This window comes from Callithrix jacchus, chromosome 1 (genome assembly GCF_049354715.1).
Source record: "Callithrix jacchus isolate 240 chromosome 1, calJac240_pri, whole genome shotgun sequence".
Taxonomy (NCBI): Eukaryota; Metazoa; Chordata; class Mammalia; order Primates; family Cebidae; genus Callithrix; species Callithrix jacchus.
The window spans coordinates 140,911,520-140,936,567 of NC_133502.1; the positions used below are offsets into that span (position 1 = coordinate 140,911,520).

At 45.1% G+C, this 25,048-nt stretch overlaps 1 protein-coding gene and 1 pseudogene across 35 annotated transcripts in view; one reads left to right on the plus strand and one right to left on the minus strand.

The window, feature by feature from the left end:
* Positions 1 to 24,438, minus strand: part of UBAP2 (ubiquitin associated protein 2) — a 160,179-nt gene extending 135,741 nt beyond the window's left edge. For 24 of the 35 annotated variants that reach the window (XR_013534911.1, XR_013534907.1, XM_078370745.1 and 21 more), the window contains exon 1: positions 23,764 to 23,826. Coding sequence is in view for 3 of the 35 variants with exons in the window: in XM_035308030.3 (XP_035163921.1) it covers positions 24,092 to 24,137 (46 nt within the window). In the remaining 32 variants the exon portion in view is untranslated. Of the gene's footprint in view, positions 1 to 7,673; positions 7,726 to 23,763; positions 23,872 to 24,048; positions 24,210 to 24,359 lie in introns of those variants that run through there. The other 11 variants (XM_054257144.2, XM_078370706.1, XM_035307970.3 and 8 more) reach the window with 5 other exon arrangements.
* LOC100389842 (large ribosomal subunit protein eL8 pseudogene) lies at positions 16,013 to 16,834 on the plus strand (annotated as a pseudogene).
* Positions 24,439 to 25,048: the final 610 nt, after the last annotated feature.

The window sequence follows — 25,048 nt, forward strand, 5'->3', positions numbered from 1 at the left end:
CTCTATTAATACTACAAAAATTAGCTGGGTGTAGTAGCATGTGCCTGTAGTCCCAGCTACTTGGGAGGCTAAGGCAGGAGAATTACTTGAACCTGGGAGACAGAGGTTGGTTGCAGGGAACTGAGATCGCACCCCTACACTCCAAACTGGGTGACGGAGCAAGGCAAGACTCCGTCTCAAAAAAAAAAAAAAAAAAAAAAAAAAGCAACTTCTGATCATTGTGAATCCATTAATTAAGGTAAAAGCATAAGTTACCAAAATATTCTTCAAGACCCTTAAAAATTGTTACCACCACTGAACTGTAAAAATGACTAAGACGTGGAAATTAGACTGTAAAAATCAACATCTTCAATAACATACTGTCATGAGGAAATTCTATGTCCTCCTTTTCTGGGAAATAGAGCTGTGTGCAGTAAACAGGAATGCTTCTACAACAAGTACCCTGTTGCCAGACCATAGGAATTCAGTGTACACTTGTGTTCTATCCTCTGTCACTTTCCACCCCCAAGAGTTCCACTACACTGGAACAGCTTCCAAGAGAATTCTCAGAATAGAAACAGACAAGAGCAAAAGATTCTAAAAATAATCCAGTAAAAACTCAAACATACATCTCTCGGGTTCTTGAGGGGCAGTAAGTACCAGGTTTACTTCAATCTATCCAACCAAATTTTGAACCCCGTATTCATCTCACCTCATTCAAACTCAATTAAAGATGTGACAGATTTTACGCAGGTAAAGAACTACTGCTACATTTTTAACTTCTTTAGGAAAAAAATCGGCAAAACACAGTATAAAGCTTATTAACAGATTAAAGTGAAAAAATTATCTAAATATAATGAGAAAAGAAAGTCTCCTACAGAATAAACCAACTTGATTAAACTACGAAGATATTCTCTATACAAGAAATATTTTTAGAAAAAAAGTTTTAACTCCCTAAAAAGTTTTGTTTTTTGGGCAGAGACAGGGTTTCCCCCATATTTGCCTGGGCTGGTCTCAAACTCCTAGGCTCAGGTGATCCTCCTACCTTGGCCTCCCAAAGTACTGGGATAACAGGCATTAGCCACCATGCCCTGCCTAACTGCTATTGTTTTCAAGGACTGTTTTGAAGATAAGATTCTGCAGTTAAACAGCCGCATTTTCAAGTGATCTCAGTACAGACTTAAATGAAAATGGCTCACTTAACAACAACCAGCATTTCTGTTAAAGCTTATATAAGCACAAATTCATCCAATTTAAGGCATACAAAAAACACTGTCAGGTAACACTTTCCTAAAAATTATGTAATACACCCTAAATGAAAAGCAAGAACACATTTTATCATTCTGAAAAGTTAAAGAACACTTGCTGACAACATACTAAAAAGTGAGAAGATTTCAATAGCCACTTAATAAAATTTTGAATAGATAATTAAACCCCAAACTACATACATACACTGCATATATTCAAGATAGCATCACGAAGTGTTGATTAGAAGACAGTTCTAAAACCAGGATGCTGACAAAGAAACAAATTTACATTCCAGGAACAGAAACATTAATGTTTTTTCCAAACAAAATATAGTTCAGATGATATGAATTACATAATGGGCTAAGGATACACAACTACTAAAAACAGGATATACAATTTATGTTGAAGAAGCAAGTCTTCATCAAGAAGTGCCTAGAGATGTTGTTCACTCAGTCACGAAACCAGTGGTGCAGGGTCTATCTTAAGCTGGCAAGGATGGGTCCAAGGTCCTTCATGTATATATGTCCACTCATTCCCAAAGTCTAAAACCAGTAAGTAATGATAGTAATAGCAGAAAACACATACCATTTACTAAAGTGCTTAGACACCATTCTAAGCACTTTATATGTATAGTATTAAGTTACTAATCTTTCCAAACTTACAGAGTACACATTACTACTACTATCATTTTACAGAGAGGAAACTAAGATACACAGAGTCACAGCTAACAAGTGGTGAAGGTAGTATTCAAACCCAGAACATCTGGCTCTACAGTGTGTGCTCTTCACTATTACTATGCCATGTTGCAAGGCTAACTGTTCAGTCACAGATAAATAATAGTCCCCAACTTGGCTTCCTCTTCTATACAAGAGCATAACTACTGTTGCCATCACCTGCAAAGCTTCTGCCTGATGACAAAGATCTATCTGGTCTAAACCAGATCTCACCTAACTTCTCAGACTTTCAGAGACACCCATAGGTTCTATACTGGTATGTTTCTGTGACCACTTGTTTTATTTTTGTTTAATTTCTAATTTGTATTCCTGCTTTTTCTACTAAGAAAATACTCAACATTCTCAACCTTTTCTGCAGAGGAAATTCATTTATTCATACCTGCAGAAGACAAAATTAATTTAGATTAAGAATTTGAGGCCAAGGCTGGGTATGGTGGCTCACACCTGTAATCCCAGAAATTTATGAGGCTGAGGTGAGAGGATCACTTGAGGTCAGCAGTTTGAGATGAGCCTGGCCAACATGGTGAAACCCTGTCCCTACTAAAAATACAAAAATTAGCTGGGTGTGGTGATGCATGCCCGTAATCCCAGCTACTCGGGAGGCTGAGGCAGGAGAATCCACTTGAATTTATTTATTTAAGAGTAAATAGTCAGGCGCGGTGGCTCAAGCCTGAAATCCCAGCACTTTGGGAGGCCGAGGCGGGTGGATCACAAGGTAAAGAGATCGAGACCATCCTGGTCGACATGGTGAAACCCCGTCTCTACTAAAAATACAAAAAAATTAGCTGGGCATGGTGGCGCATGCCTGTAATCCCAGCTGCTCAGGAGGCTGAGGCAGGAGAATTGCCTGAACCCAGGAGGCGGAGGTTGCGGTGAGCCGAGATCGCACCATTGCACTCCAGCCTGGGTAACAAGAGCAAAACTCCGTCTCAAAATAATAATAATAATAATAATAATAAATAAAAGAATCTGTCCTGGCACAGGGGCTCATGCCTGAAATCCCAACACTTTGGGAGGCCAAGATAGGGAGGATCACCTGAATCCAGGAGTTCAAACCCAGTTCAGGCAACACAGTGAGACTCCATGTCTATTATTTAAAAAAATAAAATAAATTAAAAATCTCAAATAAATTAGAGGGCCCATAACAGGCCACCAAGACAAAGTCTAGACAGACCATCAAGGAGAGAATAAGGTTGCTAGAATGCCAAGAAACTCAACTATGAGATCCAATTCCATGCAGCTCAACTGCTTGTACCCTGCATGCCAGAAGCTAAACAAGCTGATACTTTTATTCTCCACAGCTGTTAAGGGCAGGGTCAGGCCTCTAGCAGCTGATGGACAAGACTGAATTCCCCTACACCCACACTCGGCTGACAAAAGAACCACAAAGTTAACTGCTGTTCCATGGATATAACCTGTCCATAGAAAGGATAAGTGCTGGTGAACTAAAACACTATGGGACATCAAAATTTATTTGATATCAACAACAATTCTTTTTCTGGTTACCTAAGGCCAAGAAGGGAAAGGTATTTACATGCCCATAGCTGTTTTCACACATCTGTCCTATTCCTATGCTGCTAACTCAGCTCTAAATCCTGTCTTTTTTTTTGGAGACAGAGTTTTGCTCTTGTTGCCCAGGCTGCATAGTACAGTGGTGCAATCTCGGCTCAACGTAACTTTTGCCTCCTGGGTTCAAGCGATTCTCCTGCCTCAGCCTCCAGAGTAGCTGAGATTACAGGTGCCGCCACCATGCCCAACTAATTTTTTTAATTTTTGGTAGAGATGGGGTTTTACTTACCATGTTGGCCAGGCTAGTCTCAAACTCCTGACCTTAGGTGATCCACCTGCCTCAGCCTCCCAAATTGCTGGGATTATAGGCATGAGCCACTGCGCCAGGCCTTAAACCCTATCTTACCCAGCAGGTAAATAGGATTCTTTGCCCTGGAATCTCTTGAAAAGTATGTAATTATTTATAATCAGTCTTCACCACAGCTTCTAACAGTCCTCTCTCTCCCACAAAAAGGAAAAAAAACAAACAAAAAAGCCTATACTATAAAGCAGGGGTCCCCAGGCTGGACGCAGTGGCTCATGCCTGTAATCCCAGCACTTTGGGAGGCTGAGGTGGGTAGATCACAAGGTTAGGAGTTCAAGACCAGCCTGGCCAACATGTAGAAACGCGATCTCTACAAAAAATACAAAAATTAAATGGGTGTGGTGGTGGGTATCTGTAATCCCAGCTACTTGGGAGGCTGAGGCAGAAGTGCTTGAACCCAGGAGGCGGAGGCTGCAGTGATCTGAGATCACACCATTGCACTCCAGCCTGGGTGGCAAAGCAAGACTCCATCTCGGAAAAAAAATAAAGAAATGCATACATAAGCCAGGCACAGTGGCTCATGCCTGTAATCCCAACACTTTGATAGGCTATGGCAGGAGAGTAGTGTGAGACCAGCAGTTCAAGACCAACCTAGGAAAAGCTGGGAGACTTCATCTCTACAAAAATTTAAAAATTATCCAGGTGTGAAAAGCACACCTGTGGTCCTAGCTACTTAGAGGCTGAAGTGGGAGGATCGCTTGAGGCTATGAGGTTGAGGCTGCGGTATGCCATGATCATGCCAGTGCACTCCTAGTGCAGTGCCTAGGAGATGAGTGAAACCCTGTTTCAGAAATAAAATAAGGACTGCGGCTCACGCCTATAATCCCACCACTTAGGGAGGCCAAGGCATGTAGATCACCTAAGGACAGGAATTCAAGACCAGCCTAGCCAAATGGTGAAACCCCTCTCTACTAAAAATACAAAATTGGCTGGGCATAGTGGCGTGCACCTGTAGTCCCAGCTACTTGGGAGGCTGCGGCAGGACAATCACTTGAACCTGGGAGGTGGAAGCTGCAATGAGCCAAGATTACACCCCTGCACTCCAGCCTGGGTGACAGAGCAAGTCTCCATCTCAAAAAAAAAAAAAAAAAAAAAGGTTCCTACCATTTTTTACATAAATGCCTTCTAAAATCTAGTACACATTTCTCTTCTTTGGCAAATACAGTACAATAAACATTTAACTTTTTCTGTTTCTATATAAATTATTATAATCATCTTGTGAGGGAATGTAGGAAATTAGTATGAACCAACACTAGAAAATACCTATTAACTTGCTTTCCCAAGTAAATTCAAGTGATTCTCCTGCCTCACCCTCTAGAATAGCTGGGATCACAAGTAAATATACCACCACACCCAGCTAATTTTTAAATGTATGAGGCTGAAACTACAGTGAGCTGAGATCGCACCACTGCTCTCTGGCCTGGGCAACACAGCAAGACAGTCTCAAAAAGAGAAGAGGGAGGTGGAGAGGGGAGAGAAAAAGAGAGTCTATTTCCCAGATATTAACAAAAAGTGCTAACGCGCCAGGTGCAGTGGCTCATACCTGTAATCTCAACACTTTGGGAGGCCAAGAGGGAGGACTGCTTGAGTCCAGGAGTTTGAGCTCAATCTGGGTAACATACTGAGACCTCGTCTCTACTAAAAAATACATTTAAAAATTAGCCAAGCATGGTGGCACATACCTGTGGTCCCAGCTCCTTCCTTGGGAGGCTAAAGTGGGAGGATCTCTTGAGTCCAGTAGTGAGCTACCATCAGCCTGGGCAACAGAGCATGACCATGTCTCAACAAGTTTAAAAAGTACTAACAAGTTGCCAACTGAATATCCTCATCTATGTCAAATTCTATCCCTAACTCCAGCTGAACACAGCTCTTTCGCCAACCATGTTCAGCTGCAGGAATCCCCATCTATCCTCTCCTGAAAGGATGAAAGTAAGACCAAATTAAGTCACAGATTTAATCCCAACAACAAAATAGCCTTAATCTGTGATAAAGACTGAGGCATATTTCTTGATAATTTGTCTTCCTACACCCACGCTCACTCTGCCCCCAGCCTCCAGATCTGCATCCACCAAAGTAAGATTAACTTCCCACTAGTTACTCTGTGTCAAGGCTTCACAGGGAAGAGGATAAAGAGGAAAGCCACCTTTGCTCTTTGGTCAGTCAGAAGGAAGGAAAGTATCAAAATATAGCCTAATCTACCTCAGCTTTCTTATGGATACAAGTTCAATAAAACAATTTTTCTTCCTAGTACAGTCTTGCTGACCATAACCAGTCACAAAGATTAAGAATCTTCCATTTCTTAGTCCGGGTGTGGTGCTTAGTGTAATCCCAGCACTTTGGTAGGCCAACGCAGGCAAATCACTTGAGGTCAGGAGTTTGAGACCAGCCTGGCCAATGTGATAAAGCCCTGTCTCTACAAACAATACAAACATTAACCAGCTGTGGTGACATGCACCTGTAATCTCAGCTAGTCTGGAGGCTGGGGCACAAGAAACACTTGATCCTGGGAGGCAGAGGTTGCAGTGAGCCCCAATTCCACTCTGGCCTGGGCAACAGAGACCCTGTCTTTAAAAAAAAGAAAAAATAGAATCTTCTTCTTGATACTCTAAGCCACTATGTTTAACTCTTGCTTCTTATTTTCAAGCACAGAAAAGCCATGATAATACTCAACACATAGTACCACTATTATGGAGAACAGTTTGGAGGTTCTGGAAACAACTAAAAATTAAGCTACCATATGATCCAGCAATCCCACTACTAGGTATATACCCAAAATAAAGGAAATCAGTATATTGAAGAAGTATCTGCATTCCTGTTTGTTGTAGCACTGTTTACAATAGCTAAGATTTGGAAGTAACCTAAGTGTCCATCAAAAGATGAAGAAAGAAAACATGGCACTTATACACAGTGGAGTACTATTCAGCCATAAAACAGAATGAGATCCTGTCATTTGCAACAACATGGATGGAACTGGAAATCATTATGTTAAGTGAAATAACTCAGGAACAGAAAGACAAATATCACATGTTCTCACTTATTTGTGGGAACTAAAAATTAAAACAATTGAATTCATAATCATAGACAGTAGAAAGATGGTTACCAAAGGCTGGAAAGGGTGGTAGGGGAGTTAGGGATGGTTAACGAGTACAAAAAAAAAAAGAATTAATAAGACCCACTATTTGATAGCACAATAGGATGACTATAGCCAATAATAACTTAATTGTATACTTTTCTTTATTTTTTTTCCCTGAGACAGGGTCTCACTCTGTCACCCAGGCTGGAGTGCAGTAGTGCAATCTCAGTCACTGCAACCTCTGCCTCCCGGACCCAAGCAATTCTCCCACCTCAGCCTCCCAAGCTGAGGTGTGACTACGACTACAGTCAAGCATCAAGTCAATTTTTTTTTTTTTTTTGAGACAAAGTTCCACTCTTGTTGCCCAGGCTGGAGTATGATGGAGTAATCCCACTTCATGGCAACCTCCACTTCCCAGATTCGAGTGATTCTCCTGCCTAAGCCTCCTGAGTATCTGGTATTACAGGCATGCACAACCATGCCCAGCTAATTTTTGTACTTTTAGTAGAGGCAGAGTTTCACCATGTCGGCCAGTCTGTTCTCAAACTCCTGACCTTAGGTGATTTGCCTGCTTGAGCCTCCTAAAGTGACGGGATTACAGGAGTGAGCCACCTCAACTGACTTCAAATCAATTTTTAATGAAGACCAGATGACCTAAAATAATTCTCATGATTCACATCTCTGCATGAACCATTTCAACATTTGGCACTCAACTGTCACAAATTCACAATATATTTCACAAGTGATTTATAAAAGTTCAACATACCTATCAAGTCATTTCTGAGACAGCAACATCATCTCTAGGTTTTATTACAATCCTAAAATATAAATACTGCTTTAATACTTCAGACAGTTTTTCATTATAGTTCTTCATCTTTTCTCATGAATCTAGAATATAAAGTACTAGGTTGTTTCTTTTCTTCCAATAAAAGTGTATCGGTTTTATTTTACTGAAATCCTTACTACCGATGCACTCATGCCAAAAGCAACTTCCCTGAAAATGTCTGTTACCTAAAGAATGTATTTATTGAAACAAAGTCGTGCATTCATTTAAACATTAACACACCTGCCACACAGGTAACAGGCCCAGTTTTCATCCAAATACAAAATACAAAATTCCTTAATAAAGAAAGCTCCTAACACTATACTAATGAGAAATATCTCACATTCTTATATATCTAAAGAAAAACTCAACTGGTTGGGTGCAGTGGCTACCACCCGTAATTCCAACACTTTGGGAGGCCTAGGCAGGTAGACTATGAGGACAAGAGACCAAGACCAACCTGGCTAACAAAGTGAAACCCCGTTTCCACCATACAAAAATTAGCTGGGTGTGGTGGTGCGTGCCTGTTGTCCCAGATACTTGGGAGGCTGAGGCAGGAGAATTGCTTGAACCCAGGAGGCAGAGGCTGCACTCAGCCAGCAGATTGCACAACTGCACTCCAGCCTGGACAACAGAGTGAGACTACCTCTCAAAAAACAACAAGAACTGCTTACTTTTCTCTACATTTGGATTGCTCTCAAAAACAAAGGCTCAGAAAAATTATCTTCCAAGCACTCCTGTAAGCAAGAACTATATAATTTCTGAAAATGAATACACTGCCTCCATTTCCTCACTAAACATCTCCTTAACCTTCTTTAATTCTGGTTTCACTACCCTATCACTCTAACAGTAGGAAAAATGCTACTCTACTCCCCAGGTCACCACTGACCTCCTAATTATCAAATCTTTCTTCTGTTCTCATTCTTTCATCTGTCATTCAAAGTATTTCATACTTTTTTACCTTGCCTTTTCTGATATTAAACGATCCTGATTATTTTTTATCCTCTATCCTCAGCAGCATCTTCTCTTCCCCAACCGCCAATGCAAACTTGTTCCATTCTTGAACACATTTTCCTTTCCCATAGAAATTTTATTTTTGGCCAGGCAGAGTGGCTTACGCCTATAATCCCAGCACTTTGGGAGGCCAAGGTAAGGAGGATCGCTTGGGCTCAGGAATTCAAGACCAGCCTGGGCAACAAAATGAGACCTTGCCTCTACAAAAAAAATTTTTTTTAAATCAGCCACACGCATCTGTGGTCCCAGCTACATGGCAGACTGAGACAGGAGAATCTCTTGAGCCCAAAAGTCAAGGCTGTAGTGAGCTGTAATCGAGCAAATGCGCTCCAGCCTGGGTGAAAGAATGAGAGCCTGCCTCAAAAAAGAAAAACCGCCCAGGTGCAGTGGCTCAGGCCTGTAATCCCAACACTTTGGGATGCCAAGGCGGGTGGATCACCTAAGATCAGGAATTCAAGACCAGCCTGGCCAACATGGTGAAACCCCATCTCTACAAAAATACAAAAAATTAGCCAGGCATAATGGTGGGTGCCTGTAATCCCAGCTGCCCAGGAGGCTGAGGTGGGAGAATCACTTGAACCCAGGAGGCAGAGGGTGTAGTGAGCCGAGACCACCCCATTACACTCCAGCCTGGGCGCCAGAGCAAGACTCCATCTAGAATAAAATAAAAATAAAATAAAGATTAGCCAGGTGTGGTAGCACGTGCCTATAATCCCAGCTACTCAAAGGTGGCCGAGGCATGAGACTCACTTGAACCTGGGATGCAGAAGCTGCAGTGAGCCAAGATCGCACCACTGTACTACAGCCTAGGTGATAGAGTGAAACTCTATATCAAAAATAAACAAACACTGCTAAAACCCATCAACTTCTGTTCACGAACCACCAACTCCTCAATAAAATACATTATTCCTTCTAATCCCTACACTTTGGTCAAACCAGCCTTAGTATTCTAAATTGTCCTGGCTTTTTTGACTCCACCTTCCACAGGGATGCTTACTCAAGGGCATACTGGACATACTCATTTTCTCTCTTTTTTGGGGGGGTTTCGGGGGTGGTGGGCATCGCTTGAGCCCAAGAGGTTAAGGCTACAGTGAGCCTAATCGCATCACTGAACTCCTGAGTAACAGAGTAAGACCCAGTCTCAAACAAAATAGAACAAAGCAAACTAAAAGCAAATTCTAATAAAACTAAACTATGAACACAAAATTCAAAGTGTTTTAAAAAGAGAAGTAACTGTAACTTCAGGAATTTGGCTATACTTGATTCTATAGGAAGACTCAAAGAAAAATGAGGCTCAGACTCCCCAGCTCAAGGAATCCTTGCCAAATACCCAAGCTCAATTCAACAATGCTTTCTTCTGTCACGGCCAGCAGTACCCTAGAATCCTATACATACATTTGAACTGTGTCTATCTGCTCACCAAAATGTAAGCAACTGAAGATCAGGAACCTACATTGTTCATCTGTATTCCAGCATCTAACATTGACAACTGGCAGCAATATTCATTTAAGTGAACACCTATAAAGTAGCATATGCCATTTCCAAAGGGGGACCATCATTCAGGGCTAATCTGTAGTAACACAAACTCTGAGCATTTCACAGAAATGACAGAGAATATACACTCTTAAGTCTTTATTTTCAATTTTTTTTTACTTCTTTTTTTTTGAGACGGAGTTTCGCTCTTGTTACCCAGGCTGGAGTGCAATGGCGCGATCTCGGCTCACTGCAACCGCCGCCTCTTGGGTTCAGGCAATTCTCCTGCCTCAGCCTCCTGAGTAGCTGGGATTACAGGCACATGCCACCATGCCCAGCTAATTTGTTTTTTGTATTTTTAGTAGAGATGGGGTTTCACCTTTTTGACCAGGATGGTCTCGATCTCTTGACCTCGTGATCCACCTGCCTCGGCCTCCCAAAGTGCTGGGATTATAGGCTTGAGCTGCCACGCCCGGCCTATTTTCAATTTTTTAAAATTTTATTTATTTATTTTTTTTTGAGACAAGGTCTCCTTCTGTTGCCCAGGCTGGAGTGCAATGGCATGATCTCGCCTCACTGGGACCTTCACCACCCCTCCAGGGTTTCAGCAATTCTCCCACCTAAGCCTCCCAAGTAGCTTGGTCTACAGGCCTGTGCCACCACGCCAGCTAAACTTTTTTATTTTTTAGTAAATGGAGGGTTTCACCATGTTGGCCAGGCTGTCTCAAACTCCTGACCTCAAATGATCCACCTGCCTTGGCCTCCCAAAGTGCTGGGATTACAGGTGACCAGCCTGTGCAACATGATGAAACCCTGTCTCTACAACAACAACAAAAAAGTTAGCTGGGTATGGTGGCACAACTCTGTGAGTACGGGGAGGTCAAGACTGCAGCGAGCTAAGATCGCACCACTGCACTCCAGTCTGGGTGACAGAGTGAGATCCTGTCTCACAAAAAAAAAAAAAAGGGGGCCGGGTACAGTGGCTCGCACCTGTAATACCAGCACTTTGGGAAGCCGAAGGGAGCAGACCATGAGGTTAAAAGTTCGAGACCAGCCTGGCCAAGACAGCGAAACTCCGTCTCTACTAAATACACAAAAAAAATTATCTGGGTATGGTGGCATGAGCCTGTAGTCCCAGATACTCAGGAGGTTGCTCCTGAGGCAGGAGAATCACTTGAACCCAAGAGGCAAAGGTTACAGTGAGCTGAGACCACACCATTGCACTGCAGCTTGGGTGACAGACTGAGACTCTGTCTCAAACAATGAATGAATGAATGAATAAATAAATAAATAAGACTTTCTGTGGACCATTGGGAAAACTCTGAATACCGATTTGAATATATATATATTACAGATACTATATATATACTGTATTATTAGACCATCATTCCTTTTCCCAGGCATCACAACGTTATTGTGGCTTTTTTTTGAGACAGAGTCTCCCTCTGTCACTAGGCTGGAGTGCAGTAGTGCGATCTTGGCTCACTGCAACCTCTGCCTCCTGGGTTCAAGTGATTCTCCTGCCTCAGTCTCCCAAGTAGCTGGGACTACAGGCATATGCCACCATGCCCAGCTAATTTTTGTATTTTTAGTAGCGACAGGGTTTCACCTTGTTGGCCAGGCTGGTCTCAAACTCCTAACCTTGTGATCTGCCCACCTCGGCCTCCCAAAGTGGAGGGATTACATGCGTGAGGCACCTCGCCCGGCCTATTGTGGGTTTTTCTTTTTCTTTTTTTGCCAATCAGTTTGAGCTCATGAGGTTGCTCAGGTTAGCCTTGAACTGATGACCTTGCCTTCGCGAGAGCCATGACCTCCGGCGGGAGCCACTTTGGACCCCATATTGTGGCTTTTTTTTTTTTTTTTTTTGGAGACGAAGTTTCGCTCTTGTTACCCAGGCTGGAGTGCAATGGCGCAATCTTGGCTCACCGCAATCTCCGCCTCCTGGGTTCAGGCAATTCTCCTGCCTCAGCCTCCTGAGCAGCTGGGATTACAGGCACGCACCACCGTGCCCAGCTAATTTTTTGTAATTTTAGTAGAGACGGGGTTTCACCATGTTGACCAAGATGGTCTCGATCTGTTGACCTTGTGATCCACCTGCCTCGGCCTCCCAAAGTGCTGGGATTACAGGCTTGAGTCACCGCACCCGGCCGTGGCTTTTTCTAAGAGAAGCTCTTTAATCTGATGAGATACTTGCTAAGGAAATATTTCCATTACTTTCAAATCATTTAGCCTCAAAACATAATGTGTACAGTATACGCAGAGAAAAACCAATGTGGCAAAATATTTAGTAACTCTAGGCAAAATGTACATATACATGTGCTCATTACTCTTCCATCTTATATATCCAAAAAATCTTAAGTTGTAGGTTGCAGAGAATCAAATTGTGTGATGTGCAAAAAAAAAAAGAAGAAATTGTAGGAAATCAAACAGAATTTAAAAAAGGACAGATAACAAACATGCAGGCCAGTCAAGTAGAAGACTAATTCTTATGGCAGAAATATATCCAAAATATCTGTAATTACAACAGACACAAATGGTCTCCAATGTTATAGCTAAAAAGATTTGCTGATGGCTTACTCCTGCAATCCCAGCACTTTTCGAGGCTGAAGCGAGAGGATCACTTGAGCCCAGGAATTCACAACCAGGCCAGCCAATGTATCCAGACACTCTTTCTAATTAATTCAAAAGAATTTAGCAGGTTGCTAACTTAAAGCAAAATCCAGCTATGTGGCATTCATAAAAGACACATCTAAAACATGCCACTACAATTGGCTAAAACTAAAAAGGTAACATAAAATGATGGCAAGGATATAGAACTCTCAATCCACTCAGTCTTTGAGAATTTAAGTCCCAATGCTTAGGGCAACCATTGTGTGTATAAAATGAACTTTCTCCCTAGACATCTAGAATGAGATTCACTATATACATTCCTTGATAGAATTGAGAAAATAGTCACTCAATTTTCTGTGTTCTGTGGTTCAGCCGACAAGCCTGAGAACTGTGTAACATGTGGAAAACACTTTCGCATTACTTAGTAAAGTTACACATACCCTGCACATAAACCAAAAATTCCACCCTCAGTTACGCAGTCTTGAGAAAATGGACTCACTTTGTTGGGGGTGGGGGGAGGCAAATGTCTACATGAGGACAAGTATAAGAGGTAACCTCAAAAAAACTGGAAATGAGACAAATATCCATCAACAATGGAATAGAAAAGTAAGATGTGGCACATCCTTACAATGTAACACCACACTACTATAAGAAATCAACGGGCTGGGCGTGGTGACTCACACCTGTAATCCCAGCACTTTGGGAGGCTGAGGTGGGCAGATCACTGGAGGTCAGGAGTTCGAGACAAGCCTGACCAACATGGTAAAACCCCATCTCTACTAAAAATACAAAAAAAAAAAAATTAGCCAGATGTGGTGGCTCATGCCTGTAATCCCAGCTACTTGGGAGGCTGAGGCAGAAGAACTGCTTAAACCAGGAGGCAGAAGCTGCAGTGAGCTGAGATCGTACCATTGCACTTCCAGCCTGGGCAACAAGAGTGAAACTCGATCTCAAAAAATAAAAATAAAAAAGTTTGAAACCAGCCGGGCCAACGTGGTGAAACACTGTATCTACCAAAAATACAAAAACTAGCTGAGTGTGATGGCAGGCGCCTATAGTCCCAGCTACTCAGAAGGCTGAGGCGGGAGAATTGCTTGAACCTGTAAGGTGGAGGCTGCAGTAAGCCAAGATTATGCCAATGTACTCTAGCCTGGGCGATAGAGCAAGACTCCATGGGAGGGGGGAATCAACATGGGGGCTGAGCATGATGACTTACACCTGTAATACCAGCATTTTAGGAGGCCAAAGTGGGCAGATCACCTGAGGTCAAAAGTTCAAGACCAGCCTAACTAACACAAGGAATACCCCATCTCTATCAAAAAATACAAAAATTATGTGGGCATGGTGGCAGGTGCTTGTAGTCCCAGATATTCTGGAGGCTGAGGCAGGAGAATCACTTGAACCCGGGAGGTGGAGGGTACAGTAAGCCAAGATCAAGCCACTGCATGTCAACATGGGCAACGGAGTGAGACCCTGTTTTGAGGGGGGAAAAAAAAAAGAAATCAAAATGGGTAAATCACAAGCATGTAAGAGTGAAAGAATCAAGCATCTGAAGAACCATACAATTCTTCTTACATTGAGAATAAGATGGAAAATGGGCACTATTAAACCATATGTTGCTTATGGATATACATATAAGGTAAAATTATTGTAAAAACAGTAACAGTAGGACAGGCGAGGTGGCTCACACCTATAATCCTGGCACTTACAGAGGTGGAGGCAGGCAGATCATGAGGTCAGGAGTTCAAGACCAGCCTGGCCAATATAGTAAAACCCCCCTCTCTACTAAAAATACAAAAAATTGCTAGGTGTGGTGGCTCACGCCTATAATCCCAGCACTTTGGGAGGCTGAGGTGGGCAGATCACAAGGTCAGGGGTTCGAGACCAGCCTGACCAACATGGCGAAACCCCATCTCTACTTAAAAATACAAAAACTAGCCAGGTGTGGTAGCATGCACCTGTAATCCCAGCTACTTGGGAGGCTGAGGCAGGAAAACTGCTTGATACTGGGAGGTGGAGGTTGCAGTAAGCCAAGAGCACGCCATTGCATTCTAGCCTGGGCAACAGAGCAAAGCTCTGTCTCAAAAAAAAAAAAATATATATTAGCCAGGAATGGTGGTGGGCACCTAAAATCCCAGCTACTCAGGAGGCTAAGGCAGGAAAAGTCACCCCTGAACCTGGGAGGTGGAGGCTGCAGTGAGCCAAGACTGTACCACTGTACTCCAACTTGGGCAACAGTAGGAGATTCTGTCTTTAAAAAAAAAAAAAAAAAAAAAAAAGGAATAGTAGAACCTGCACAGTGACTTATACCTATTAATCTCAAGACTCTGGGAGGCCAAGCAGGAGGATTACTTGAGCCCAGGAGTTCAAGACCACCCTAGGCAACATAACAAGAACCTGTCTCTATTTTAAAACACCACCACAAAGGAATGGAAAACCTAAAATGTAAGGTAATGGTTACGTCTAGAAAAGTGAAAAAAAAAAAAAAAATGCCTTGGTAGCTGGCATACACAGGGGACTTCCAGGTAGCAGTAGTGTCCTATTTAGTTGTTCATTTTACTTTTTTTTTTTTTAATTTTATATATGGGGCCAGGCATTAAACTCACATCTGTAATCTCAGCACTTTGGGAGGCCAAAGCAGAAGGATCACTTGAGCCTAAGGGACCAGCCTCGGCAACACAGCAAGACTCTCAGTCTACAAAAAAGAAAAATCGGCTGAGCATGGTAACACGTCCCTGTGGTTCAATTTACTCAGGAGGCTGAGGTGGGAGGATGACTTAAGCCTAGGAGATGGAGGTTGCAGTGAGCCATGATCATGCCATGGCTCTGTAGCCTGGGCAAGAAAGCAAGATCCTCCCTGCAATAAAAAACAACTCGAGGCTGGGCGCGGTGGCTCACACCTATTATCCCAGCACTTTGGGAGGCCAAGGCGGGTGGATCACGAGGTCAAGAGATCAAGACCCTCCTGGTCAACAAGGTGAAACCCCGTCTCTACTAAAAATACAAAAATTAGCTGGGCATGGTGGTGCGCCCCTGTAGTCCCAGCTACTAGAGAGGCTAAGGCAGGAGAATTGCTTGAACACAGGAGGAGGAGGTTGCAGTGAGCCGAGATCGTGCCACTGCACTCCAGTCTGGGTAACAACAGCGAAACTCTGTCTCAAAAAAAAAAAAAACCAACTCTAGTCTCTTCGCGCTGCCCAAGATGCTGAAAGGAAAGAATGCCAAGGGGAAGAAGGTGGCTCCCGCCCCTGCTGTTGTGAAGAAACAGGAGGCCAAGAAAGTGGTGAATCCCTTGTTGGAGAAAAGGCCTAAGAATTTTGGCATTAGACAGGACATCCAGCCCAAAAGAGACCTCACCCGCTTTGTGAAATGGCCCCGCTATATCAGGTTGCAGCAGCAGAGAGCCATCCTCTATAAGTGGCTGAAAGTGCCCCCTGCAATTAACCAGTTCACCCTGGCCCTGGACCGCCAAACAGCTACTCAGCTGCTTAATTAAGTTGGCCCACAAGTACAGACTAGAGACAAAGCAAGAGAAGACACAGAGGCTATTGGCCCAGGCCGAGAAGAAAGCAGCTGGCAAAGGGGACGTCCCCACTAAGAGACCACCTGTCCTTCGAGTAGGAGTTAACACCATCACCACCTTGGTGGAGAAGAAGAAAGCTCAGCTGGTGGTGATTGCACACGACGTGGATCCCATTGAGCTGGCTGTCGTCTTGCCTGCCCTGTGTCGTAAAATGGGAGTCCCTTATTGCATTATCAAGGGGAAGGCAAGACTGGGACGTCTAGTCCACAGGAAGACCTGCACCACTGTCGCCTTCACACACGTTAACTCAGAAGACAAAGGTGTTTTGGCTAAGCTGGTGGAAACTATCTGCACCAATTACAATGACAGATATGATGAGATCCACCATCACTGGGGAGGCAATGTCCTGGGTCCCAAGTCTGTGGCTCGCATCACCAAGCTCGAAAAGGCAAAGGCTAAAGAACTTGCTACAAAACTGGGTTAAATGTACACTGCTGAGTTTTCTGTAAATAAAAATAATTAAAACAAATAAAAACAACTCCACATGTTTTTCCCCCTACCAGCTTCTACATTATACATTGACAGATCTACACGTTTTTATGCCTCATATACCTTCTACAGTATGTATGCTGGTTTTTGGGTTTTTCTTCTGAGACAGGGTCTGACACCCAGGCTGAAGTGCAGGGGCACGATCACAGCCCACTGCAGTCTCAACCTTCCAGGCTTAAGCAATCCTCCAACCTCAGCCTCCTGAGTAGCTGGGACTACAAGCACACCACGCCCACCTAATTTTGGTATTTTTAGTAAAGACATGGTTTTGCCACATTGCCCAAGCTGGTCTCGAACTCCTGGGTTCAAGTGATCCACCTGCCTTGGCCTCCCAAAGTGCTGGGATTACAGGGATTAGCCACCACTCCCAGACGATGCTGTATTTTCAATAAAGATCAGCAAGTATGCAAAGTATAATCCTGTTTATTTATTTATTTACTTACTTACTGAGACAGGGTCTCTGTCACCCAGGCTGGAGTGCAATGGCACAATCATACATAGCTCACTGGAGCCTCAACATCCTGGACTCAAGCAATCCTCCCACTTCAGCATCCCAAGTAGCTGGAACTCTGATTACATGCCATCATGCCCAGCTAATTTTTACATTTTTTTATAGAGACAAGGTCTCACTATGTTGCCCAGGCTGGTCTGAAACTCCTACTCAAGCAATCCTTACACCTCAGCCTCCCAATGTGCTGGAATTACAAGCGGGAGGCGCTGACCCAGGCCCCAACTCTATTTATTTTTTTTAAGACAAAGTCTCGCTTTTGCCAGGTGCCAGGCTGGAGTATAACGGTGCAATCTTGGCTCACTGTAACCTCCACCTCCAGGCTTCAAGCAATTCTCCTGCCTCAACTTCCCAAGTAGCTGGGACTACAGGCAAGCGCCACACCCAGCTAATTTTTATATTTTAGTAGAGACGGGTTTTCACTATGTTGGCCAGGATGGTCTCAATCTCTTGACCTCGTGATCTGCCCACCTTTGCCTCCCAAAGTGCTGGGATTACAGACATGAGCCACCGTGCCGGGTCCCAACTTTATTTTTAAAGCATATACTCCATGTTTTAGGGGGAAAATAAAGGCCAGGCACGGTGGCTTACGCCTGTAATCCCAGCACTTTGGGAGGCCGAATCAGGTGGATCACCTGAGGTCAGGAGTTCAAAACCAGAGTGGCCAACATAACAAAACCCTTTCTCTACAAAAAATACAAAAATTAGCCAAGCTTGGTGGTAGGCTAATCGCTGGAACCCGGGAGGCAAAGGTTGCAGTGAGCTGAGATCACACCACTGCACTCCAGTCTGAGCAACAGAATGAAATTCTATCTCAGAAAAAAAAAATAGCTGAGTACGGTGGTGCATGCCTGTAGTCCCAGCTACTTGGGAAGCTGAAGCACGAGAATCACTTAAGCCAGGGAAGCAGAGGTTGCAGTGAGCCAAGATGGCATCGCAGCACTCCAGCCTGAGCAACAGAGTGAGATTCTGCCTCAAAAAAAAAAAAAAAATTAAAAAAAGAGGCCAAGCATGGTGGCTCACACCTATAATCCCAGCACTTTGGGTGGCCAAGGCAGGGGATCACCTGAGGTCAGGAGTTCAAGACCAATGTGGCCAACATGATAAAACCCCATCTCTACTAAAATACGAAAATTAGGCCCAGCACGGTGGCTCACGCCTGTAATCCCAGCACTTTGGGAGGCAGAGGCGGGCAGACCACGAGGTCGAGAGATCGAGACCATCCTGGTAGAAATGGTGAAACCCCGTCTCTACTAAAGATACAAAAAATTAGCTAGGCATGGTGGTGCGTACCTGTAATCCCAGCTACTAGGGAGGCTGAGGCAGGAGAATTGCCTGAACCCAGGAGGCGGAGGTTGCGGTGAGCCGAGATTGCGCCATTGCACTCCAGCCTGGGTAACAAGAGCGAAACTCCGTCTCAAAAAAAAAAAATGTCAAGTAAACTCAGTAGGAAATACCAGCATAAGCAGTTTACATTAAAATTGCAAAAACTAGAACAGGCGCAGTGGCTCACACCTGCAATCCCAGGACTTTGGGAGGCCAAGGCAGGTGGATTGCCTGAGGTCAGGAGTACAAGATTAGCCTGACCAACATAGTGAAACCCCATCTCTACTAAAAATACAAAAAGTTACCCGAGTGTGGTGGTGGGGCCTGTAATCCCAGCTACTCGGGAGGCTGAGGCAGGAGAATCACTTGAACCCGGGGGGCCATGAGCCGAGATCTCACCATTGCACTCCAGCCTGGGCAACAGAGTGAGACTCCATCTCAAAAAAAAAAAAAAAATTGTAAAAATGTGATTAATTTGATTCTTTGAGTTAGGAGAAAAAAGGATCCTACTCCTAAATACTTGATAGTTGGGTCAAAATTACCGGCCGGGCACAGTGGCTCAAGCCTGTAATCCTAGCACTTTGGGAGGCCAAGGCATGCGGATCACAAGGTCAGCAGTTTGAGACCAGCTTGGCCAACAGAGTGAAACCCCATCTCTACTAAAAGTACAAAACATTAGCTGGGCATGGTGGCAGGGGCCTGTAATCCCAGCTACCTGGGAGGCTGAGACAAGAGAATTGCTGAAACCTGGGAGGCGGAGGTTGCAGTGAGCCAGTTTTTTTTTTTTTTTTTTTTGAGGCGGAGTTTTGCTCTTGTTACCCAGGCTGGAATGCAATGGCGTGATCTCATCTCACCGCAACCTCCACCTCCTGGGTTCAGGCAATTCTCCTGCCTCAGCCTCCTGAGTAGCTGGGATTACAGGCACGTGCCACCACACCCAGCTAATTTTTTGTATTTTTAGTAGAGACAGGGTTTCACCATGTTGACCACGATGGTCTGGATCTTTTGACCTCGTGATCCACCCACCTCAGCCTCCCAAAGTGCAGGGATTATAGGCATAAGCCACCGCGCCTGGCCTGCAGTGAGCCAATATTACACCACTGCATGCTAGCCCCGACAACAGTGCTAAACTCCATCTCAAAAAATAACAATATTTCAAAATCCACCACAGAGATTACATGGTGATATTCCCTACAGATCATCCCTCTCTTTGCCTTCCTTCATGTTACATCTTCAATCTCCTTTCTGGAAAAAACAGCTGCTTCTAAAATCTACGAGATCTACTAAGTTACCAGTCACACCATGCGTGCCATAACACTTAGCTTTTTTTTTTTTTTTTTTTTTTTGAGGGAGAGTTTCCCTCGTTGCTCAGGTTGGAGTACAATGGCACAATCTAGGCTTACCACCCTGTGCCTCCGAGGTTCAAGCGATTCTCCTGCCTCAGCCTGCCAAGTAGCTGGGATTACAGGCATGTGCTACCATGCCCAGATAACTCTGTATTCTTAGTAGAGACGAGGCTTTCTCCATGTTAGTCAGGCTAGTCTCAAACCCCTGACCTCAGGTGATCCAACCACCTCAACCTCCCAAAGTGCTGGGATTACAGGTGTGAGCCACCATGCCTAGCCCATAACACTTAGATTTTAAGGACACTCCATTTACTCAAATTAACAACTAAGAGTGAAGGGGTATTTGCTGAAATACAGGTTTCTAACACAAAAAAAAATAAAGACAGATTTGCTTGAGGGCAGAGAACTTTAGTTTGTGAATGCCTGCAGACTGCTTCTTCTGAGTAGGCATTAACCCTTTATCATCCACTTAACCACCTCCCCAACCCCTACCAACCTACCCCCACATCTACCATCCCCTCACCCCGACCCACCCCTCATCCCCGCTGCCAAACAAAGGAAGTCTTAAGCCATCGTTTTTTTTTTTTTAAAAAAAAAAAAGGCCCGGTGAGGTGGCTCACACCTATAATCCCAGCACTTTGGGAGGCCAAGGGGCAGGTGGATCACGAGGTCAAGAGATAAAGACCATCCTGGTTAACAAGGTGAAACCCCGTCTCTACTAAAAATACAAAAATTAGCTGGGCATGGTGGTGTGTGCCTGTAGTCCCAGCTACTCAGGAGGGCTGAGGCAGGAGAATTGCTTGAACCCAGGAGACACAGGCTGCGGCGAGCCGAGATTGTGCCATTGCACTCCAGCCTGGGTAACAAGAGTGAAACTCCGTCTCAAAAAAAAAAAGAGGGCCGGAGAGGTGGCTCACCCCTGTAACCCCAGCACTTTGGGAGGCCTAGGAGGGCGATGACCTGAGGTTGGGAGTTGGTGACAAGCCTGATCAACATGGAGAAACCCCATCTCTACTAAAAATACAACAACTTAGCTGGGCGTGGTAGCACATGCCTGCAATCCCAGCTACTCAGGAAGCTGAGGCAGGAGAATTGCTTGAACCTGGGAGGCAGAGGCTGAGGTGAGCCAAGATCACACCATTGCACTCCAGCTTGGGCAAAAAGAGTTAAACTCCACCAACTCAAAAAAAAAAAAAAGACGACTGGAAAATCAACAATTCAAAGCTGACATTTTAGAAGTAAAGGCTTCACTTCGGACCACTCCAAACCTTCAAGACAGTTTATATTTTCTACATATACTTTATACTTAAGAGGGTAGATACAGGGACCAGTTCCCATCACAACACAAGTACATATTGAAATAAAACTATTCTTCTTCATGGTGTCATACTATTTCTCCCCAAACGATAAAAGTCACTCGGGCCAATACTAAGACAGACAATCCTAGTGATCACTACAGAGGATGTACTAATAACCAGGAAAGGGAAGCAGAGGTATTATTGTTGTTCCAGTATAGTTCTCAAGGCAATTCCATGTGACTACTGCTGGTCCAGCCCACATTTAAAGAGAGGACAGAGGAAACCAGAGCAGCAGGAAACAGGCAGGAGGGGCAATTACCACAACCCTTTCCCATGGCCTCATTCTCTTCCATGCCACCACTTTCGGCCATATTTCAATCACAACAAAAACCTTCCTTGTCTAAAAGGTTTCATAATTATTGATGAGAGGCAACAGAAAAGCAAATGGGGGAAATAAGAGCTGTGAGAAAATTTCTTGCCACATGTGTCAACTAGCCATAGGTAGGAAAATCAGGAGTACACTGGCAGTAAGCAAAAGGGCAGTGTGGGAAACTAATCACTTCTGCCTGGTAAGAGAAGCCTTTAAAGCAATGGAACGTCGGCCCTAGCTAAGGGGATCCACAGGTGAGTGTACTGGAAGAAAGTTATCTCCAGGGAGTGGAACACATTCCATTTCCCGAGGTAAAAGGGGAACACACCAACGTAGGATACAGAACGGCTTAGGTATCATGTTCATCTTCCTTCCACCTTTCACAAACTGACACTAAAAAGGATACACAATTCACAGCGAAAAGTGAGGAATGCATACTAGTCGCATACTCCTTGGTGAAAAAACTGCTGTCATAGCGGAAAAGGAAATATAACAACTGGGTTCACCCAAAAAATTAATTATATGCCCTTTAAATAAAAATCTGTGGATACCACGCCGGGCGCGGTGGCTCACGCCTGTAATCCCAGCACTTTGGGAGGCCCAGGCGGGTGGATCACAAGGTCAAGAGATCGAGACCATCCTGGTCAACATGGTGAAACCCCGTCTCTACTAAAAATACAAAAAATTAGCTGGGCATGGTGGCGTGTGCTTGCAATCCCAGCTACTCAGGAGGCTGAGGCAGGAGAATTGCCTGAACCCAGGAGGCGAAGGCTGTGGTGAGCCGAGATCGCGCTCCAGCCTGGGTTAACAAGAGCGAAACTCCGTCTCAAAAAAAAAAAAAAAAAAATCTTTGGATACCTTCTGGAGACCTGAAAAAACCCTCAACTAGCTAGACACCATGGTGCACACCTGTAATGCCAGCTACTCAGGAGGCTGAGGTGGAAGAATCACTTGAGCCCAAGAGCTGGAGGCCAGCATGGACAACATATGGAGACCATATCTCTGAAATTAACAGTAATTTTGTAAAATCTCTCAACTGGTAGGATACATTGGTGCCATAGAAATATAATAAGCCTAAATACTAGCAAACCATATACCTTCCTTGAATGAGGTAAAAACAATATCCAATAGAAGTGGCAGGAAATGACTGATTACGTCAAACAGGAAATAACAGTAAAAATGATGGGATCAACCCCAAAAGCAAGGATTAAAGACCAGAGCGATGACAGTTGAGATGCGTGGGCAACTAATTAGATTGAAAACTCCGGGGAAAAGGTGGAAAAGCCGACTGGGAAAGTGATTCAGAGGCAAACAGAACTGAGTTGTAATGCACCAATGAAAAGAATAACATTTTGAATATGTATTAACAGCCAGCGCTCTGCGGTTTACAAAGCGCTCAAAAATCTACATTAACGACTGAACTGTGACTACAGGACTAACCAGACTACAGGAACCGGGGGTGACGAGAAAAACTGAGTCCCAACTGAGACCAATGCCCTCCAAAATTGAAAAGGAGAAGTAAAATTGAAATGTGCCTCCGGGTAAGCCGGGAAAGGTTAGAGAGCGCAGAAGTTGGGGCTCTAAGAGGGCCAGTCCCAAGACTAGCTACCGGCATGAAAGCGGAAAGGTTATCAGATGGGACCGACAGCGTGGCGGAGAAGCTCCAGTCCACTGGCAGGCACCGAGGTGGGAAAGAAAACCACACCCGTCAGAGCAGAAACCCGAAGGGGGGAGGGGAGGCGCCCCTGGTGCTGGGTGGGGCCCGGCCGACAGGGACGTGGTTAAGTAGGAAGAAGCAGAGGGCAACGTGAGGGGAAGGGGGAGGAGGGCGCCCGGGCCTGGACACAGAGGGAGCGTGGAGCTGGCGAGTGGAACTCGGCCCGGTCCTCACGGGTGGGCGCCGAGGCAGTCTGAAGGCGGTGGGGGTTCAGACGAGCTGAACCCAGAACTAGAAAGCGCAGGCTGCAGCGCTCAGGGCCCTGGAACAGGAAAGGAGAGGGAAAGGATAGCAATTACCGCTGCCGCTCTCGGTGGACTCAAGACTTGCTGCCGCCGCCGCCGCTCGTTACCTGCCAATGTGCCTCTTACAAAGCGGCGGCGGCGGCGGCACAGGCTGCCCAACCCGTCACGTGACCTCAAGTAACGGGCGAAGGAGGAGCCACAACACGTTGCTCGTGCGCCGCTTCCCAGCCCGCCCAGACAGCGCGCAGTGTCCGCTAGCCACCACCTCCACCTCAACCCCGCCATGCCAACCGCACGGAGGTGGGGGGAAGACCACGGAAAGGAACAAATATGGGAGACCTGCTGGTATATATTGTACTGAGAGTCATCAGGAGAGTATTACCCACTGTACCCACGATGCCCACAACTGCAATTCGTTGTCGCACCATGATGACCTCACAAGGCACTACAGGTTGCTCCCCTGTGGCCGCCTTTCTCTCGTCACGCGATGTGGTCCAACCACTGAGAGCAAGGCCGGCCTCCCAATCGTTGCACGAGGGGACTACGACTCCCAACATGCTGCACAGCCAAGGCGCCCCCCCCCCCCCCGCCCAACACATACACACACCCCCGCCCACCGCAGCATTTCCCCCGCGGGCTGCTAGACGCACCCGGTAGAGACATTAGTGCCAAAGGAAAGCCAGGACGGAAAACGGACTAAGCTGGCTTGAAGGACTAATACCGCTGAATGCCCCCGCCTGGTGCCTGCTGGGAGGTGTAGTCCTGGAGGGGGGGTGGGGTTCCGCTCTCTAGTTCCTGCGCTTGCTCTGCGCTCCGCCCTCTGCGCGGGAAAACGCCAACGGTTCGCACCAAGAGGTACCGCAAAACGAAAGACCAGCTCGTTTTCAGTCTTGTTCAGTGCGGTTCTGGTTTTGCCCTCCCAAGCCCCTTCTGGGTGAAAAGACTAGCATCTATTGAACGCCTACTCTATGTCAGCCGTTTATACAATCTTTTTTTTTTTTTTTTTTTGAGATGGAGTCTCTATCGCCCAGGCTACACTATCGCGATCTCAGCCCACTGCAACCTCTGCCTCCCGGGTTCGAGCGATTCTTCTCCCTCAACCTCCAGGGTAACTGGGACTACAGGCGACCGCCGCCATGCCAGGCTATTTTTTTGTATTTTTAGTAGAGACAGGGGTTTCACCATATTGGACAGGGTGGTCTCGAACTCCTGACCTTGTGATCCATCAGCCTTGGCCTCCCAAAGTGCTGTGATTACAAACGTGAGCCACCGCTCCTGGCCTATACTATCATTTATATTATATAATCAGCCCCTTGAGTCCAGGATTTCCCCTACTTAA